The sequence below is a fragment of the Perognathus longimembris genome, chromosome 4 (assembly GCF_023159225.1).
Source record: "Perognathus longimembris pacificus isolate PPM17 chromosome 4, ASM2315922v1, whole genome shotgun sequence".
NCBI lineage: Eukaryota > Metazoa > Chordata > Mammalia > Rodentia > Heteromyidae > Perognathus > Perognathus longimembris.
In genome coordinates this window covers 8,795,715-8,814,896 of record NC_063164.1, presented here as the reverse complement: position 1 = coordinate 8,814,896, position 19,182 = coordinate 8,795,715, and the positions used below count along the sequence as shown (strand labels likewise).

At 40.2% G+C, this 19,182-nt stretch overlaps 1 protein-coding gene across 2 annotated transcripts in view; it reads left to right on the top strand.

Moving 5' to 3' along the window:
* The window catches only part of Col4a3 (collagen type IV alpha 3 chain), a 125,535-nt gene that overhangs the window by 55,939 nt on the left and 50,414 nt on the right, over positions 1–19,182 (top strand). Inside the window, exons 4-18 of one of the 2 annotated variants that reach the window (XM_048344623.1) lie at positions 2,916–2,960; positions 3,552–3,596; positions 4,211–4,273; positions 4,922–4,975; positions 6,052–6,078; positions 6,604–6,681; positions 9,521–9,583; positions 9,739–9,774; positions 11,384–11,425; positions 11,625–11,702; positions 13,733–13,795; positions 14,413–14,472; positions 15,944–15,988; positions 17,736–17,789; positions 18,820–18,861. In XM_048344623.1, coding sequence (XP_048200580.1) covers positions 2,916–2,960; positions 3,552–3,596; positions 4,211–4,273; positions 4,922–4,975; positions 6,052–6,078; positions 6,604–6,681; positions 9,521–9,583; positions 9,739–9,774; positions 11,384–11,425; positions 11,625–11,702; positions 13,733–13,795; positions 14,413–14,472; positions 15,944–15,988; positions 17,736–17,789; positions 18,820–18,861 — 795 coding nt within the window. Of the gene's footprint in view, positions 1–2,915; positions 2,961–3,551; positions 3,597–4,210; positions 4,274–4,921; positions 4,976–6,051; positions 6,079–6,603; positions 6,682–9,520; positions 9,584–9,738; positions 9,775–11,383; positions 11,426–11,624; positions 11,703–13,732; positions 13,796–14,412; positions 14,473–15,943; positions 15,989–17,735; positions 17,790–18,819; positions 18,862–19,182 lie in introns of those variants that run through there. The other variant, XM_048344624.1, reaches the window with a different exon arrangement.

Genomic DNA, 19,182 nt, shown 5'->3' with positions numbered 1-19,182 from the left:
TCCCGTTCCTTGTTAGTGTTACCAGAGAGTTGGTGTGGCTACCTACCTCCGACCTTGCATCCTGCAAGAGAGGAATTGATGCAAGATAGGAAACATAGTGAACATGATAGCAACACTTATTAGGAGAGGAATCTATCAGACCTGCAACACACACTTTTCTGCCAAATAAAGAAACATGATGAAGGGCACAGAAAGGAGACAGATTTGTGGTGTGGGGATGCCATGGAAAACAGCACTTCAGTTCATCCTCAGCTGTCTTTGGGGGTACACACATGAGCATTAGGTTCAAATAGAGGGAGAATTAGAGGTAGAGGCAAAAGATGTGCAAAGTTAGAGTCCCAATTGAAGCTGTGACCTGGCAGGTCATAATCTCAGTTCTGGTTCTCCTGGGTTCAGAAGTAGCTATTGTTGTCATTGCTTGAGCTGAACAATCTGCTTCCTTCCAGTTGATTTCTCCAGCTCCAACATGCAGCAGATCACTTTAGGGAATTGTCCTTATTTGGAGGTGATCTGTGCCACAAGGCATTGCTGTCCTTTAGCAGAGGTTTCAGTCCCTTGTCAGAAAGATGTTACCAATCAGTCTTGACTTTCCTGGAACCTAAGGTGATTGCAAAGTGACAACAGAGAGAAGACTTAGAGTGAGGACAGATACAAAATAGAGACAGGAATGCCAGACTTTCCTTCAGCTTTTAGTTAATTTGTGGGTCCAAGTAAAGAGTCAATGTTTTTCAGAAAAAGCAGTTTAAGTAGCTACTGTAATGCAGTTTCAATAGACAGAAAGCAGATTATCTCTGGAGTGAGAAGGACAGCAGTAGTCTTCGAGGTTCGAGTTCTTACAGTGATTGCCTGTGAGAATGCCCTGCTCCTACATCCAATCTACAGGACTGAGGTCACCTGAGGAAGTTTTCATTTCAATCCAGTGTTTTTTCTCAGAAGCCATGTGATCTCTCTCCCAAGCTATCTTAACATTTTTCCTGCTAATAACTGGAGACCTTGAGGAATTTTCCATCTTAAGTTTTCTTTGCATATCTATCACTCATGGCTGTGAATGGCAAGAACATGGAGAAGCCACATTTTAAGAGCTTGAATGGAAAGTCTTTATTAAAAGGTGGTGAATGAATGGTGAACTCCTGTCTCAGAGACCAGCAGCCAACAAATACTCTGTCGAGAAACTGAGCCATGAAGGCCAGAAGGCAAGAAAGAACAAAAACAATACAAACAAACCAATTCAGCTCCAATAGAGAGCTGAAGAGGGATGCTATGGTGGCCGGGGAAGAGCCAGGAGACAGGACACAAACACAGAGACAGTGGCATAGCGTAATGGCACCTGTGCTAGTCTGGACCTTAAATAGGGTCAGGTCAGGGGGCAGGGTCATAGAAAACTCAAGCCCTGGGCACTGGACTCACAGGTATAGTACCATATTAGCCAAGCATCCTGCCTTCAGGAATTCAGGCATGCCCATCACCTGTGAGGCAGGGCTTCCCCCACCACCAAGACAGGATGTCGGAACCTACCACACGAGATGTAGCCAAGATGGTACCAGGCAGATCCAACCGCCCTACTTCATGGCTAGCTGCTAGCTATCAGTAGCATGGGTTTGCTACTTCACTCCTAGATTTAAATGAGCCTAGGGCTCCTTCCTTTTCATTTTCTTCTTGATACTCTGCTCATTGCCCCTCAGCATTTCTTGGACGGGAAATGGCAGCAATCCATCCATTGAACGAATCATTGTTTCCATGGTACAATGGTAATTTCATGTGAATTACATGATGTGGAAATCTTCTACAGGATACATCCAGAAACATCTGTTTCATGTTGTTACGGAATTTGTGTTTTAAACCATAACAGAAAGATAGTGCATTCAAATTCTCAAAAGAGAGTTTGACCAAAGGCAAATAACCAAACATTAAAACATAGCCAAAAGGGGAAGAGGTTTGAGTTTATATGCTCCTCACTTAATTTTTCATGGGAAGATTTACAGAAGGGTAGTACAATCTGAAGTCATTCTTTCCCCCCTTCTCTATAGTACAAACAGCACTCTGTAGGGGAAGACAACAGCCCTGCTACACAGCCACAGAGCCAGGAATTCCACCTCACACAGGGAAGGCCTTTATCTATCCAATCCCAGAAGACTCTGCAATTCTCTTTTCTCAAATAATCAAAATGACTAAACTATATTGAAACTTGCTGAAGTGATGAGAACAGCTTTTAGATAAAGGAACTCGCACAGCAAGTGGCTTAGCTAAAACAGTCCCCATTTGGGGCTATTTTCCAAGAAAGAGGGCCTCAAAACCGTATTCATTATGTGCCTCAAGCAAGTTTATTTCTGGCTCAAGTAGTATCGACTCCAGTATTTATCTACTTGTATGTGTCAGGCACATTTGGGTAATAAAGTGTTTCCAGTGCATGAAAATTTGGCTGCTTTTCTTGTCTGCCATTGTGATTGTGACATTCACTCTTATCAGACCTCAGCAGCTGGCCTGCTAATGTGAGTCTTACAGCAGAACTCAGAAGATTTTAATGTGCCAGTAAATCACCCCAGAATCCTTGTGAATTGCAGATTCTGAATCAATAAGTTGGGGGAAGTAGTGGGCAGGTGTTTGGGGCCCGGTAATGGATGAATGCTGAGACTTCTGCATTTCTAACAAGCTTCCTAGTGATCAATGATGCTAATATCACTGGCCCCCAAACCCACTTGGAGTAGTAAGGGTTAGAATGAAATTTGTTTATTCTTTCTGACAAACATTTGAGCACCAGTGAAATGAGGCAGCAGTTGGCCCTAATTAACAATGGAATAAGCACACATGCAAAAGCAGTGGGCACGTGAATAAAATCGAGAATCTGAATGTGTGGGGTTTTCAAGGTGGAACAATTTCTTCACTGTTGACCTTTCTTCTTTTCACTCCCAATCTAGGGCTCTCCAGGACTTCCAGGACCTGCTGGTCCCAAAGGCGTCAGGGTTAGTAGTCCAAAACAGTCCATCCTCATTACTGAATGAATGTGCGTGGTTTAGAAAGGTCAACATTGTACCTAACAAGATGTGCAAATGCCAGAGAGGAGTAGATGTTCAAAAACAAATTGAACTGAGCTTCATGGTTGAAATAAAAACAATGGTTGCCATTTGGGGGCAGTAGCTGACTGGTGGGATATAGCAGGAAAGAACCTTCTGGAATGATGGATGCTGTTTCTATTGGGAGTGAGAAGTGGCAATTTAAAAGTTTTAATAAGAGTGTGTGGAGTGGTAGTGTACATTATGGTCACAGTGCAGAGGTTCATGAAGAAGGATCAATATTTTGATATCTGCCTGGGATGCATACAGCATGACCCTGTCTCCAAAAATCCGAACCCAAGCCAAATCCATGTTGTATAAATGTCACATTGACAGCGGTTTTTTTAAACCTTTTAAAGTTTTTCGGTCTATTTTTTTTTTTTTGCTATCCCCTATCATAGTTGCAGAAAGTGATTATTGCAATGGTAAATAATTTTATTTTATAGAATGAACATGGTCAAACTGACTTTTGCCACCTTGTCATCTTTTCTATCTCTTTAGGGAAAAAGTGGATTACCAGGATATTCAGGCCCACCTGGACTTCCAGTGAGTAATGGAAAAACATGTATGCCTTTGAAGTAAGCACATATTAAGGAAGATATTAACACAGCAGCTCAAGGTTATATGTCCTGACACATTTATTAAATGAAGCAGATGGCAGCTTAGGACTTAGTAATATATTAGAATGTGAATTCATATGACATATGAGTCAGGATATATTTCTGAAAATATAAGTATAATAGAAAGAATAGAATAGAAGAACAGGAAGAATAGAACAGGTCATAGTAGTATAGAAGAATAGGATAGGATAGAATAGAATGGAATAATATAGAACAGAACAAAATAGAGACTAGTATGGTCCTGTTAATTAGTATAGAATAATAAAGTTAATTTCTGTACGTGCCTCACTTTTTCTTAGAATAGCACCACACACAAGGCCTTTCATTCTTAGGTAAAATTTCCCTATTTCACTTGAAAATCTTATTTTATGTAGTCGGTTTTCTTTACTGTGTTATTTAAATTCTATCTAAAAGCATTGTGTAAACTGATAACCTAACTATTCAAACAATCATTTGTATTTCACTAACTCCTGTGCCCTGGGTTCCTGGCACTTCACCTAGGACTTCTGAGTCTTATGCTTGATTCTCTCTTCTTCTCAGGGCATTCCTGGCAACACAGGGCCATACGGACTTCCTGGTTTACTAGGATGCAATGGTTCCAAGGTATGTACTACTGGTTCAGAAGAGGATAAACAAATCCATTGCTGAATGAATGATTCCAATAGAAACAAATTAAGACTGAGATGGAAACAAGCTCTCTTGAAAACATTGTTTTAGCCTAAACCAACAGTATGACTTACAACCAGGAACTATTTTCTCTTTCCTTGTTCCTTGCCTTCTGGTTTTCTTAAGGAGTTGCATCTTTCTTCACAGAAAGATAATTGGAGGCTAAAGCAGCTATTTTCATCCAAGCTTGAATATATAAATCAGATACAAAAGTCTTGAGTGCAGAATTAATCTCTGGAAAGGAAAGACTGAGGTCTTCAGGATCCATTCGCCTGCTTTTGTTTCCCAACTGCAGCTCTCCTCTTCCCCAGAATGGTGGCCATGAATGAACTAATTACTAAAGTTTCAAGGAAGCAGCAATTAAAAAGTTCTTGGCACAACTAGACTGCCATGTATACACAATGTGAAAGACAGTAGATTCTGGTCCTGTTTTCAATTAAGATAATGGTTTGCTGGCCTTCAGTCTCATGACCCAGTAGCCACAAGGAATGCAAATTCCTTTGCCTAGATCTGTCACTGCAAGGTTGGAGAAGAGAAATGGATTTGACTGATTCATGAGAATGACTAAGTTCCTCTATCTTCCAGGGAGACCAAGGATTCCCTGGCATCCCTGGAACACCAGGCTACCCAGGGATCCAGGTAGGTTTGTTTCTCTAACTCCCCATCATAGATATAAAGCATAAATAAAAGCAGTGTGTTCTATATGGCCAGGTACACAAATCTCTTATGACTTTGGGATGGCCAGGGCAGCCAATACAAGATATTTACCTAACAGAGCATGGATGAATACATGCCCATGTGTGCGTGCGTGTGTGCGTGTGTATGTGTATGTGTGTGGGGGGGGGGGGGTTCTGGGGCTTGGACTCAGAGAGTAGGCCAGGGCAGCCAATACAATATATTTACCAAACAGAGCATGGATGAATACATGCCCGTGCGTGTGTGTGTGTGTGTGCGTGTGTATGTGGGGGGGGGGGGGGGTTCTGGGGCTTGGACTCAGAGAATAGGCACTGTCCCTATGCTTAGTCAACTGAGGCTAGATCCTCAGATCTCAGCCTCTGGAGCAGCTAAGGTAATGGGCATGAGCTATGGGTGGCTGGCTTGACTACATGTTTAGCCTTTAAGGTTTTATTTTTCTTTTGAGACCTCCTAATAGAGATATAACATAGATTTGTCCTGAGGAAAAGCCCAGGGTTACACAAGTCAACAAGAGTGGGGAGACTTATAACCAAGACTTCCCCCTGTACACCTATGTCAAGAAGAATGAGGTGGAAAGGCCCAAGTGGTAGAAAGCAAGCCAGGAGGGATGTAGTGTAGAAGTTCAGGGAGAACACACTTCAATAGAAGGAGTGACAGACAGCTGCCTGATCTGCTGAGATGCCCAATAAGATGGACACTGATGTTTTGGCATTGGTTTTAGCAACCTAACATCATTTTCAGCCTCAGCAAAAAATATTTCCATGGCAGGATGAAGACAGGAGGCAGATTGGGAAGTAGGGAATGGGTGGGAGATGAAGTCTTCAAGGAAAGATGACAGAGTCATTCGGGGAAGGAGAAAGAAGGAAGGATGTATGGTTGGTCTGCTGACATTGGGAAACGTGAGCGTATTGAGAGGCCAGTAGGGGTCTCAGTGGAGGACTGGAGGGAAGGCAAAAATTACAGTGGGGACATTCTGTTTGCTTGTCATTGTTAATGGGTTGTATTTTTTTTTCCCCTAGGGTGCTTCTGGTTTGAAAGGACAAAAGGTAAAGTCATCCATAGACATGATTGGTATGGGGAAAATACTTTTAATGATACATTTGGAAAGACCTTTAGTAATAACAAGACACAAGCCATTACTAATCAGATTTTATAATCCAGGTCTGAATCCAGAAGCCACCAAAATTCCACCCAGGTGTTTAGTCCTACTGAACAGTTCCTTCTGCCTCTGGTAAATGGGTTTTAAGAATGCAGGCTTGATGACATCCTTGAAGGAACTAGAGCTAGGGAAAGAGAACTGAGCTCATCCTCAGGGCCCCACAGTTGAGGTCAGGAATTGCCACTCAGGTTGGTAGCTTAGGAAACCATTTCTTATCTCTTGATCCCTTTCTTCCTACCACAGTAATTTGTCATACTTTGAAAACACATTGAATTCCTCAGAATGGATCACTATAAAACCTTAAAACAATTCTCGAACTCTATTTATCCCCAAACAGTGGCATCCTTGAGGCAACAGAACCTTCAAGAAGTGCATGATGGGGTTTTGAAATTTTATTTGTTCTGTTTTCCAGGGTGCTCCTGCTCAAAGAGAAGATAGAGAAATCAATGGAAAAGGAGATATGGGGCTGCCTGGAGCTCCAGGATTCCAGGTACTGTGTTCTGGAGAAGGCCCTCTGATTCCCTCAGTGACTCTCTCTCTCTCTCTCTCTCTCTCTCTCACTCTGTGTGTGTGTGTGTGTCTTTCTCTGTCTGTCCTCATTTCTCTCTCTCCCTATTCGCATGTCTTCCTCACTTTATCCTAAAGCATTCAATTCAGCCTGTTGTAAGAAACTACATGATGCAGACATGCAAAGATGATTTACTATGACATCGTTTAATATCATCTGCAGCCTCAGACCCTTTCCTGAATCTAAGGAGTCTTTTATAGGTACTTTTATTTCACTTACTATGTGCTTGTTGAAATCAAGCATGAGTTTGTGTCATGAACTGAGTGCCATTTGTATCTGTTGTGTTAAATAACAGCCCTTCTTCAAACTTTTCTAGATACTAAGCAAAAGAGCTTTACTGGAACACAATTTCTCACCTTGAACCTTGAGTCATTTGCTTAGTCTATTTGACTATAGCCTGGGGTTAATCTGGAATGGATAGAAGAGACAAAGCTACATTGAGGTTGTATATATTTTACAAAAGTCTCCTGGTAGAAACAAGCTCCAATACTGTATTCTGGTAACCAGAAATATTCCTATCTTAGTTCAGAATTAGATGTGAGAATTCCTGAGGAGATGGCGTATTTGCCTGAATCAGAGTTTGAGTGGACGTTGTTCATTTCTTCCTCTGTGGTGAGCCAGGCCAGCCAATGGTGAGCTGTGAAGTTGGGCAAGGAGCTGTATAGCAAAGTTTTAATTAGAAGCCACCATAGGATTCAAGAAGGCCCAGAATCAGATGGATCTTGCTTTCTGGCTTTAAAAGCATTTAGGGGTCCATCGAAAGACAAGGGAAAAAATACAAATGACCCCAAAAGCAATACTTAAAAAATCATTTGGTGTAAACCAACTAACTGAACAACTCATGGGGAGAGAGGGAAAAGGGGAGAGGGAGGGGGGAAATGAAGAAGTAGGTAACAAATTGTACAAGAACTGTACCCACTGCCTTACGTATGAAACTGTAACCCCTCTGTACATCACTTTGACAATAAATAAGTAATTATTCAAGAAAAAAGAAAGCATTTATGGGTCCAGATGCTGAAATCAAGAAATCATAAGAAGGAGACAGGAGTAATCTGGGACATGCAGCATCCTTTAAATGTCATCTGATTGTCATCTGTGTGCTAATCATGGTGTCATCAGTATAATAAATACTTATTAGATGCTAGTTATTTGGCAAAAACTATTTATTTCTAGAGTCTGGGAATATAGCTCGATACTGATCAGCCCCCCTCCAAATAAATAATACTCTCAGGAAATTCTCACTCTCATTAAGTCTAATTACAGTGAAGAAACAAAAAAAATAAGTAAAGATCTATAATATGTTGGACAGTAATGAGTGACAAAACAGAAAACAATACAGGGAAGCAGGGATAGGAAAAGCATGCTTGGAAGATGGATTGTGAGTTTAAATATGCAGAGGTCTTATAAGAACAAGGTCAAGGGCTGGGGATATGACCTAGTGGCAAGAGTGCCTGCCTCATATACATGAGGCCCTGGGTTCGATTCCCCAGCACCACATATACAGAAAATGGCCAGAAGTGGCACTGTGGCTCAAGTGGCAGAGTGCTAGCCTTGAGCAAAAAGAAGCCAAGGGACAGTGCTCAGGCCCTGAGTCCAAGCCCCAGGACTGGCCAAAAAAAAAAAAAAGAACAAGGTCAACTTCATAAAGGAGGAAAGGAATCACTAGGGAAAGAGAATTCTAGGCAGAAAGAACAGGAGGATATACTAGGAGAGAAATATGGGTTGACCAAGTACAGAAAGGAGAGGGAGGAGAGAGACAAGATGGCAAAACATTGAAAATATTTAACTTAAAGGAAGTGTGACAAATGAGAGAAACCATGCACCCTGTGTTACTTTGGGTCTGGCTTACTTCACTTAATATAATTTTTCCCAAGTCTTCCTATTTTCTTACAAAGGTAAAATATCATTCTTTCTGATGGAAAAGTAGAACTCCATTCTGTATATACACCACATTTTTTTGATCTATTTGTTCATTGGTGGGGGGCATATGGGTTGATTCTATATCTTGTCTATTATAAACAATGCTGCAGTGGACATGGTTGTGCTGGTAGCTTTAGTGTGGCCTTGTTTGTAGACTATTGGATAAGTGCCCAAATCTATAAGTAAACACAGTCAATGATAAAAGACAAAAAAAAAAATACACTTGGACACGATAAATTATACAGGTTTCTAGACATTCACACAGTAAGACCAAAAGAGGATTTTCTTAGGAGATCACAAAGGCTCACTAGCTGTGAGCATGTGATCATATGAAATGATAGTTATTGAAATGGAAACAAGAGGGGTTTTGTTTCCTTTGTTGCTACTTTTGTTTTCTGTACCTTTTTTCTTGTTTGTAAGTTTATCTGTTTTGAGGAGAATAAGGGGGGCACAGACATGGAAGGACAAAAGGCAAACAAATGCAGCAGTGGCACTCACTAGACACTGCATTGAAAATGAACCATACAACTCACGAGAAGTGGCAGGAGGGGAAAACTGTGAGAGAGCGAGGGCAGGTGTGGCAATATTTTTTTTATAATAACAGTGAAAGTGTGTTGAAACCATCCCCCTATAAATAGCAACATCAGGATGGTACTGACAGCTGTGATACATGACAACACACTTTGGGCATTTTTGACACCAACTGCAGGCACTTAGAAAGAAGGCATTATGCACTTACGATTGTTGAGATATTTAATGCATTTGATTGATTGAGTTTGTCCTTAGGTAAGATACACTAGCAATGTTTTCCTTAATGGTTTTGTTTTTTTTCAATTTGCAGGGTTTGCCAGGCCCTCCTGGCTTTCCTGGCCCTCCTGGCCCACCTGGGCCTCCCGGAATCTTTGTGAGTATGAAACCACCATTTCTATAGAGTTTGGACATGAACAATTAATTACAGAAAACAATTTTTTTGGAACGTTTTCTGGCTGGGTGTGTTTCCTGCTAGAATTTTGTACTATTGTTACTCTTTTCAAGATTTTGATTTGTGGGTTTTTCTAGGGTTTTCCAGGAGCTATGGGACCTAGAGGACCTAAGGTAAGCTGTATTTTCTATATTCTATCAGTCAGAACACATTAACTCATCAAAAAATCCCAGCTCATCCACATGAGTCACTATGAGCCCATTCCTGGAACTCACAAAGATTCCTAGCAGAGAGAGAATGAAAGGAAGCCAGTAACTCTTAGTTCTCTTTTAATTTGACTATATAGAAATTCCTATCAGAGAAAAGGCAAGTGTTTCCCATCCATAGGTATTCCATCCTTAAAATCTTCTTTGTTACACAATAGTTTATCCTATACATTTTCATAGTGGGTTTCTTTGAAAACTTTACCTCATCTTATGCTAGTAAATGAAATGTATCTAGTTTTAAATGACTAATTGTTAGTTTAAGGATAAGAAGTATTGTGAGGTTATGCCCACCAGGAAATTACTACCAAAGCATTATGTTTCTTATCCTGTGAGTGATCTGGTATATATGGTATTACTGAGGTGATTTCACATGTATTACTGCACACACACACACACACACACACACACACACACACACACACAGATACCTGCATACTCAGTGAGATTGAATGAATGGCAGAGCTAAGATTTAAAGTCTTTTGATTCCTCTACCAATTTCCAGACTACTGGGGGACAGAGGAAGATGGATCCACACACTCAAGAAGATAAACGAAGTAATGGGGTCTAATGATGGATTGGTTATTCACTTAGCTTGTTTACTATTATAACGGATTGCTTTAGGCTGAGTATTTTTAAATGTTTTAATTGTTATTATAAAGGTCATGTACAGAGGGGTTACAGTTACATAAGTCAGGTAAAGAGTACATTTCTTTTTGAAAATAGACTGCGTGTTTCATATCAAAAAAATAATTCATACTTTGCAGTTCTAGAAGCTGGGAGGTCCAGTGTTGAAGAGTCACATCTAATGAGGGCTGTCTTGCTAATGGAGACCACAAAGCCCAAGGCAATACAGGACACCCCATAACAAGAGATAGCAAGATAGCCACTCCTACTGCAACTCATTTCTTAATCCATGAATGAGTGAATCCATTCACACCTTAAAGCACCACCTGGTGGCAACCCTTAAAAACCTTAAGATGGTTTTGTAATTAAGTTTCTACCAGAGTTGCTGTAGGGATTCGAACCACAGCAACCAGCTTCCGTCGGGTGAAGGGAAATGATCCACATTAGGTTTCTTTCCTGTCATTAAAGAACTAGTGGCATTCCATCCTTAGCTTCTCCATTAGGTTTTGAATTTCAGGGTCCTGAAGTCCAGACACATCTCTCTTATTTTTAGGATGGGAGAACTAGGGCATGAAGAAGTTAAGCAGCCAGCTCAGGAAGTTAAGTAATCGTTAGAAGCAGGCAGCCAGTAGACTAGCTGTGACTGAGCCAGAGAAATGTCCTGTCTGCTAGTTTCCTCCCCACACCGTTTTGTGTCATCATTCAGCATATTAAGTAAATCCTTGAAGCTTTCAGTTCCTCAAGATTGTCACTTGTAAAAGAAACATTACTATACTACTCTAAAATGAAGATTAAAATATGAATGTCCAGTTAAAATATTGGAACTATAATGGTGTTGGAGAATCCATTATTTGTTTTTTAAATATAATACTAGTTCATTTTTTTCTTACAGGGTCATATGGGCGATAATGTGGTTGGACAGAAAGGAGAGCGGGTAATTTAATCACTATGGTTCATTGATGGGGAAAAACACTTGAAGTTCTATAGTTCATTCACTTGGCCAGCTTGAAGTTAATGCATTTTCATTGGCTCTGTGTTCTTGCATGAAAAGCAGAAAAGTAGGTCATTTAAACCTTGTAAAGTTGAAGTGTTGATGATATTCAGTTTTTAATCCTGGGTGTATTTGTCTTTAGGGTATAAAAGGATTAACAGGACCCCCTGGGCTACCAGGAACAGTTATTGTGACACTCACCGGTCCAGAAAACAGAACGGTAAGCCTGCATCTTCTGGTTTAAGGGGTAAAGTCCTGATGAGGTTTAGGCTCATCATAAATCCAGCTCAGCCCAGCCTCCTGTGCCAACTTAAGGCTCTTGCTTTTATTCTTCCCATATCTCCCACTGGTGTCAGATGGGGACTCTAAGGAAAGAGACTTAAGGGCCTGAGACTGGTTTTCTTGGCTCTTGTATCACCATGTTTCTCATCCTCCCTAACACAGAGGGTGACTCTGATCTCATTAGATGGTAACAACTTAAAAATGGAGGAGGGGGGATAGCTGAAGCAAATAACACCCCGGCATTGCAACTCCATGGACCCTGTAGTGCTCAGTCCTCACCACTGTGTCTCTGTCCCCTCCGTGGTGTGGCTAGAAGGACCAGGACATGAAGCTGGATTTGATGCTTAGAAAGTAAACCCACCATAACAGCTGCCAGTCCTTCCACTAGAACCAATGGGTGGGAAGGGGATGAAGAAGAGAAAAGGTTAGCTATCCGTGCTTTTGTGGATTAAGAAGTACCAACCCTCCTTCTCTTTTTAATTCCCAATTAATGATTTGGAAAAAATAGCCTGATTAAGATGCGTTTCACCAACTATAAAGTATAATTTTTTTTTTTTTTTTTTTTTTTTTTTTTTTGGCCAGTCCTGGGCCTTGGACTCAGGGCCTGAGCACTGTCCCTGGCTTCTTCCCGCTCAAGGCTAGCACTCTGCCACTTGAGCCACAGCGCCGCTTCTGGCCGTTTTCTGTATATGTGGTGCTGGGGAATCGAACCTAGGGCCTCGTGTATCCGAGGCAGGCACTCTTGCCACTAGGCTATATCCCCAGCCCTATAAAGTATAATTTTTTTAAGTATACATTTCATAGAGTTTAGTGATAACAAATCTTTTTTAACAACTTAATTGTGGTATGATTTACATGCCATTAAATTCACTCATTCAGTGTACAAATAAATGGATTTTAGATAGTCATTAAATTGGGTAACCATTGCTACAGTGAATTTTTTTTTCCCAGTACTGGGACTTGGACTCTGGGCCTGGGCACTGTCCCTGAGCTCCTTGTGCTCAAAGATAGCAGCCTACCACTTGAGTCACAGTGCCACTTCTGGTTGAGTGGGGTTTTTTTTCCCTGTAATTAATTGGAGATGAAGTTTCATGGACTTTCCTGCCCAGGCTGGCTTCCAACTGTGATCCTCAGATCTCAGCCTCCTGAGTAACTAGTGTTACAGCCATGAGCCACCAGCTCCTGGATGCTACAGTCAATTTTAGAACATTTTCACAGGCAAAAAGAAACGCTGTAGCCATCCTTCACTCCCATGTGATACTAATAATCAAAACAAAATGAATAGAGTTTAAAAAGCATGCAGTCAGATATGGTCATAATAATAACACACTGAAGACTGGCAAAATAAATGGCCTGAAGCAAATAATTAAGCTTTTCAGATGCAATCAGTTTAAAAAATTTAATAAAGCCGAGAAACTCATAGTTTGAAAAATGGTTCCATTTGCAATAAATGGATTTGCAAAATTTGACTCAGGGAAACTCATTTAGGTTATTTTTGTTGTTGCTGTTGAGTGGCGCTCTTAAATGAAAAGCTACATTGGAGGAAACTTGTAACAATTAATTGTGATAAAGTGTCAAAACAACTTGAATCATAAAAATCACATCATTTTTGTATTTGTGTAAAGAATTATTGATCTCAAAGAAAATAATTTTAGTAAAAAATAAAATGTTTTAGAAATTATCTAACTCTGCTTACAGAAAGCTGATTCAGTAAACTAATTTAAAGTAGTTTGAGTTTTCAAAGGATACTTTGTTTTAATGATAGTGTTGGTATACAGTTTTAGTGGAATCTTGTGTTTGAAATCTGAAATGTGAGAACCAAGAAGAGCTATTTGTTTGTGTTAGCACAGACATGTCAGTGTTTGTAAAGTCAGTTTATTGAACAGACAGGGAACTTTTCCAGCTTTTATCAGTATAATATCATTTGCTTGGTTTGTTTGTAATGACTGTGAATTGTTTTTGTGGCAGGACCTCAAGGGGGAGAAAGGAGACAAGGGAGCCATGGGTAAACCCGGCCCTCCTGGACTTCCAGTAGGTCATTTAGATTTACTTCGCTCCCATGACACACATAAAGTGGAACTCAGTACATATTCTGATGTGTCTTCTCCCTTTAAGTGTGTGTGTGTGTGTGTGTGTGTGTGTGTGTGTGTGTGTGTGTGTATGCCAATACTGGGGCTTGAACTCAGGACTGGGGCACTGTTCCTCAGCTTTTCCACTCAAGGCTGATGCTCTACCACTTGAGCCACAGCTCCACTTTCTGATCCACTTTCCTACCCAGGCTGCTTTGAACCTGTCTTCAGATCTCAGCCGCCTGGGTAGCTATGATTACTGACGTGAGTCACCAGTGCTGTGCTTCCTTTAAATCCTAACATTAGCTAAAAACAAGGATAACAGTTGACCATATGATCATGAATATGCTAGAATTACTTTGTCTCCCTTTTCTAGATGAAATCGTTGCATTATTTTATGTTCATGACTGGTCTGTAGCCCCTGATTTTTAACATTTGTGTTAAAAGTAATCTCATAAATAAGATTTCCTTTTGAGATGACTTATTTTTTAAATAGGATAGAATAATTAGAAGGTGAATTAATTTAAAATTATAATTAATTGTAATTTATAAAGCTGATTACGATTCACATACAAACAGGGCCTGCCTGGAGAATCTTGGGGATCTGAAAAGGGTGCTCCCGGAGAACCTGGAGCTCAGGTGAGCATGGAAATCCAACAACCCATGGGACCTGTGTTACTTGGGACTCGGGACTATGATGGTTACAAGAATGACAAGTCCCGGCTGGGGATATGGCCTAGTTGCAAGAGTGCCTGCCTCATATACATGAGGCCCTGGCTTCGATTCCCCAGCACCACATATACAGAAAATGGCCAGAAGTGGCGCTGTGGCTCAAGTGGCAGAGTGCTAGCCTTGAGCAAAAAGAAGCCAGGGACAGTGCTCAGGCCCTGAGTCCAAGCCCCAGGACTGGCCAAAAAAAAAAAAAAAAAGAATGAGAAGTCCACCTCCAACTAGCTCACGTTAAAAAAGATTTTTTTTTTAAGATTTTCATATTAGCATGTCCAAGTTTCAGGAACTTAGGAGTTGGGTCATTATCTCCGCCTCACTCCAGTGCCTCTCTGCTGATGAGTTTTGTGCCATCTTTTGGTGCATGAGCATCTTCCATGTAGGAAGAAAAAGAATGAAGTTTATCAGCAGACAGCTTCAGGCTAGTGGCCTGGGAGAGGAAAGTATCTTTCCTCCCTCTGTCCATATAAGAAAATCTTAAAAGATTTTGTATCAGATACATTCTGGTTCAACTTTCTCTCAGGATTCATTCTGAATGGTTTAACTTTCTCAGGAGTCAAAGTTACAGTCAGGAGGAAAAGGTTTATATTGGTCAGTGGGTTCTGTATAGGTCAATGGGTTCCTGTGGATGACAGTCCCATCAGCACCAGAGAGAGGGGACAGCAACTCCCCAAAGGAAATGACTGTTCTGTGTCCAAAATGCATGTTGAGAAGATAGAAGCTCTATGGGGCTCACTCCCTACCCAACTCCAATTTGGGCAGATTTAAATGCATACATTGTGTCGGGGAGGGGAGGAGAGCTACAAAATACATGATGGAAAAACATGTGGAGTTTATTTTCCTAAAGAAAATAATATTCAGTCGGCATGAATTTTTAAGTTTATCAGAAAGTGTCCACACCATAATAGTTAATCCAAAGTCATGTTTGTCTGTATACCATGTCTGCACATACATACATACATACATACACATTGTGCATATATATGCATACATACAAATATATATGTATACATATTCACACATATATACAAACATGGATACATCCACACTTCAAGACATTATAATTCAAATTAATTCACTACCTGTTGACACTTCTGTTTGCTTACTCACTTCTCTGCTGGGTGCTTCCCTGATTTTCCTTCTAAGTTTAGAGTGGACAGCACCAATTGTAGTTTAAAATTCCTGTCTTCTTCTTTTGACTCTAATTCCCCAGTCTGATTGACTCCCACCTCCCTTCTCAAAAGGTGCTTATTGTGTGTTCTGCAATTAAGAGCATCTAACTTTGACTCTCTCGCCTGACATCAACATGATTGTAACATTTAAGTTTTCTATGTCTATTACAGTTATCTTCACTTACTAATTGACGTGTTTTGGTTTGTTTTAGGGAAAACCTGGGAAAGATGGTGCCCCTGGCTTCCCTGGCACTGAGGTAAAGACGTGAGTAGCCTTACTAGGTTTATAATTTAGATCAAACATCTGCATATGAAAGAAAACATGTGCCCTTTGTCTTTCTGATCCTGACTGCCTCACTCAATATGAATTTTTCCAGATCCATGTATTCTTCTGCAAATGACATGGTTTTATTCTTCTTGACAAACAAAACTCCATTGTTTGTACATACAGACTCACGCACACATGCACAAACCCACACACAGAAAAACACACACTTTTTTTCTTGATCCATTTATTGTTTATAGATCATCTGAACTTTTCCCCTAACATAGCTAATGTGAATAGTGCTACATAAACATGAGTGTGCAAATGCTGTTATTATATCTTTAACTTACATTCTTTTGGATAAATGGCCAAGAATGGTGTTAAGATAACTCTTTTTTAATTTTGGAAGAACCTCCATACTGATTTTCACAGTGGTTGCATTAATTTCTGTTCCCACTGACAGTGCATATATAAACATATACAGATAAAAATGAATAAAGTGTGGTATACTCAGGAGTGAGATTCCACAGTGTAACTCCTTGGACAAAGAACAGACAGATTAACAAAATGAATAGCAAGATGCTGAAACAGGAGCCGAAATAGGAGAAGAACAGTTGAATGGAAGAGGAGTGGAAGGCAAATGTAGTCATTATACTCACTGTACACATGTGAAAAGTGAAACTAGGAAATAAGTAAATGGCTAAGGAAAGGATAGATGGGGGAAGGAGAGAAGGATTGATCAAGCAAGATGCATTGAACACATAAATGGACAAGTAAAGTTGAAACCCCTTTGTATGACTGTTTGTTGATAATAAAAATTAAGACGATGAGAAAAAAAAAATTAAGACGAGCAGGTAAACGGCATAGTGAAAATGGTGGTCCTACTAGATAAAGGATTTTTGAGAATCACTAAGTAGTTATAAACTAACAAAAAAAAATTACAGATTTAAAGACTACATCTGGAGGGCTGGGGATATGGCCTAGTGGCAAGAGTGCCTGCCTCGGATACACGAGGCCCTAGGTTCGATTCCCCAGCACCACATATACAGAAAACGGCCAGAAGCGGCGCTGTGGCTCAAGTGGCAGAGTGCTAGCCTTGAGCGGGAAGAAGCCAGGGACAGTGCTCAGGCCCTGAGTCCAAGGCCCAGGACTGGCCAAAAAAAAAAAAAAAAAAAAAAAAAGACTACATCTGGGAATCACTGTATATATTCATAGTGGAGGACAAGTAATCTGAACATATGATTTAACATGCATGAATCTCAAAATCAGTATTTAAATTTTTAAAAAAACGCCAGATAAAAGCGCAAAATCTCCATGAACAATTTAGAAGTGGAATCCAAAGTAGAGAAGAGAAAAATGGGGAAGGGTGGTGAGAGGGAGGGATGAGGACAGATCGTTGGTCAATTGGTTCAAAGTTACAGTTAGAGGAGCAGCTTCACGGTAGAGTTAGTTCACAGCTAATGTACTTCTCAAAAGAGCTAAAAGAGATTTTTTATTATTTCAACAGCAATTATAAATTATTGAACTGATAGAAATGCTAATTACTCTGATCTGATCAATAACCAAGTATGCAGTATGAGCTATACAATGTGTTCTATGCTACATACATGTATATAACTATCTTGTCAATTTAAATGCATATAATTTTTTTAACATTAAAGAAATGCAGACTGCTCTTGCTTCATATAAAAGCAGTTGGTCCATGACATATGACTCTTCCCTTTTGTTCTTTTCTTTAGGGAGCCAAGGGCCACAGAGGTTTCCCTGGGTTAAGGGGTGAAGTTGGATTTAAGGTAAGTCCCTCCCTAATAGCATACACCCTTGACTCGGTTGGGCATTTCCTGCCTTTCAAAGAACAAGGAATTGCAATGGCAGACTTCATTAAGGTACCTTCACATATTTGTGAAGAGGAAATGATAGCTGTGGCAACTTTATGTAAACATTTGAAGGATTATTTTAGGGGGGAAAAAACTGAGGGCATTCTATATAGTTGAAACTGGCTAACTTAGGATCCTACAAGTTTAGCTTCCCACAAGGAAAGTTTTAGAAAAAAGCCTGTAATGGCACAAAGTTTTCATACATTTGAGGGACTTTGATTTCCAATTTGGGTCATGGATTACTGGCAGGAACGGATCCATTAATTAATTAGGAAGTGAACTCCACGTGATTTGTTTCTGACCTGTTACAGACATGTACAAATAATCTGTGTACGTAGGTGTATGTGTAGGTTTAAGGCTCTTCCTTTAATGATACCATTTCCAGTAGAATCCTAGAATGTTCTCTTAACACACTGGAGGTTGGGTACCACCGAGGGGGCACAGGGCATTTCCTATGTCCTCAGCCTGCTTTCTCTGCCCTGGAATGTAGGTGAGAATGTGAACTTGTGGTGCCTGTAAACATTTAATGAAGGGAGGGTGGAAGAAACCTGGAGGACCAGCAGAACGACAGTCATTTCCTCATGATCTTGTAGATAGGATCCGTGACTCACCTAAGGGCTCTCCAAGAAGATAACTTATAGACTACGCCCTTTTAATTTGTACAGCATACAAACAGTGACGCTAAGATGAGCATTCATTTATTGCTCAACTTTTTATTTTGCTTTTAAATATATATCTTTATTCACATATAAATACATATGACTATAATATATTTATTTATGCATTTATATTATTTATTATATATTACCATGTGTTATATTAATATATATTTATACTCACATATATTTTGTCATGTTTATTTATACACACATACATATTATATATATATATACACCAAAGACTCTTGGTTTTCATATTCATAATTTGTAACTATCTTTCCCTGTAGGGATGGAAAGGGGACCCTGGCCCTCCAGGATTTCGTGGCCCAGTAAGTATAACTAGAAATAATACTCATGTCATAGTGGGGTTAGCCTTTCAAAGTACTGAGGGAGTTTTGAATCCATGTTTCTCCATTAATGTGACGGACACAATAGCATTTAACTTTTCATCAAACCAGAGCAAAAATAAAAAAGGTGTTATCGATCGTGTGTCTGCCTGGCAATGGACAGATATTCCTGCTTCATTCTATTTGGTGCCTGGGATGCATTAGTAATGCCCATCTCGGGCTCTGGAGAAGGTAAGTTTGGCCTAATCAGACTGTCTCACGGTAATGCTGTGTCCTCGGAGTGGAATGAGAGGGCTGCTCCTG